The sequence below is a fragment of the Eurypyga helias genome, unplaced genomic scaffold, assembly GCF_000690775.1.
Source record: "Eurypyga helias isolate BGI_N326 unplaced genomic scaffold, ASM69077v1 scaffold36637, whole genome shotgun sequence".
Classification (NCBI taxonomy): Eukaryota; Metazoa; Chordata; class Aves; order Eurypygiformes; family Eurypygidae; genus Eurypyga; species Eurypyga helias.
Genome location: NW_010264338.1, coordinates 1 through 1,621, shown reverse-complemented (window position 1 = coordinate 1,621; position 1,621 = coordinate 1). Strand labels below are relative to the sequence as shown.

Here is a 1,621-nt window from a genome sequence, read left to right as displayed (position 1 = left end):
TTCAGCAGGAATCAGCTGTAAGCTTTTCCCCAGTTCGTAATGCAACGCAAGTGGCAGACGCTTTCCCAACCACCTCCGATCGATCCCTGAGGGAAGACAAACTCACTTGCACGGTACAACTGAGTCGGTTATGAGAGTGTCAGGTCAGTCATTTTAAAGTGTATGCACTTTATTATTGGTCACAATCGTACAGATTTTAATATGGATAGTTGTGATGTCTTCCAGTAACCAAGTCTTGGATGGCTGCACCGTCACGCTTCAGTGGTACTTCCTGTGGCGATCGTGCTCTGTCATTCAAAGTAAAGCAAGTTAATTTTACTGCAGCCACAAGAAACAAAACCCCGTACCTGAAATTACAGCAAAGCATCCTAGAGCATGTAGTTTCTAAGTACTGTCAGGTCAGACAGGCAACAAGACCTATGCTTTCTTCATCAGCAAGAAAACAGTGGCCATCTGACAGAGCATTCAAGTTCTGTAGCTAAGATCTGCTTGCCCACAGTTCTGGATCCAAGCAGCTAATGGTTAGCAGAGTCTTTTGTTTTATTTCTAAAAGCAGCAGCAGACTGGTTTTTATTGCCCCAAGCAATCTCCCAAGCCACCTTAGACCCACTCAGCCGTGCTTTTACTTACTCAGGTGACTGTAGCTCCAGACGTAGCTGATGACAACGTAAGCAGCAAGCACCATGGAGACGCCAGCAATGCCCCCTTTCTTGACGTTGATGTATTTATTGTAGTATCTGTCGTGCCCTGCGTAGGAGAAAAGGTTTTGTAGCAGTCAGAGGGGTTGTGTATTTTTCTGCATCAGAAAGCAGCAGCCCGGTTTTACGGGACTTCAGGAAATTGTTTCTCGTGAAACATCTGAGGGTCTTGGAGGCAAGGCTGAAGGCAGGCAGCCTGTGTGTTAAGGTGAACTCAGGTTAATAGCACTAAGCTGTTAAAGAAAAAAAAAAAGGAAAAAAAAAGCACCATTTCTAATTTTTCCCTAAACATTGTGACTTTCACGAGCTCCATCTGCTTTGGAATTCTCTTGTTCTTTCCTACCAGTGTCTATAGGGTATGTAGACACTTGCAGTTGATATTGTGTTTAAATCTACCTCAACGCCACATCTGCGCCTGTGGCAAAAGGCGTGAGGCGACACTTCTCCCAGGTGGTCTCTAAAAGCCCTGGGTCCCTTCTTACTGTCTCCAGGGCCCAGCTGCTTCTTTAAATTGCCTTGCCATGTTGGGGAACCTCAAGATTTTCAGCAAATAATAGGCTCAGGAGTCAGGTCAACCTATTTCCTCTTTACACAAGAAGGAATACCGGAACACAAACCTCCGGTAGGTAAAGCCCATGCGAGAAACACGTTTACAAACGGGAGAACGAGCCGCTACAGGCGTCGCTGTGCTGGGAGAGCAGAACTCGCCATGGCGCAGCCCTTGGGCTGCCGGATGCCCCCGCCGCAGCCAACATCCCCTCCAGCAGGCAGAGAGGCTTGGGCACGGACGTGCCTAGCTCGGTCAGGAGAAGGGACCCTCGGAGTCTTGGCCGGCCCAGGGGGCGCGGAGCCGTTTGCGCAGGGTGGGCAGCCCCGCCCCGGGCCCCCCTCACCTCTTCGCAGGGCCCCCACGATGCCGCCGG

General features: G+C 49.8%; 1 protein-coding gene across 1 annotated transcript; it reads right to left on the bottom strand.

Annotated features, from left to right (window-relative positions):
• Nucleotides 1-258: 258 nt before the first annotated feature.
• Nucleotides 259-1,616, bottom strand: ATP5J2 (ATP synthase, H+ transporting, mitochondrial Fo complex, subunit F2; the record flags this gene model as incomplete). The annotated part of the gene is made up of 3 exons (XM_010156360.1): nt 259-287; nt 631-747; nt 1,592-1,616. Coding segments are annotated over 3 exons (171 nt in total), but the record flags the coding sequence as incomplete, so codon positions are not given.
• Nucleotides 1,617-1,621: the final 5 nt, after the last annotated feature.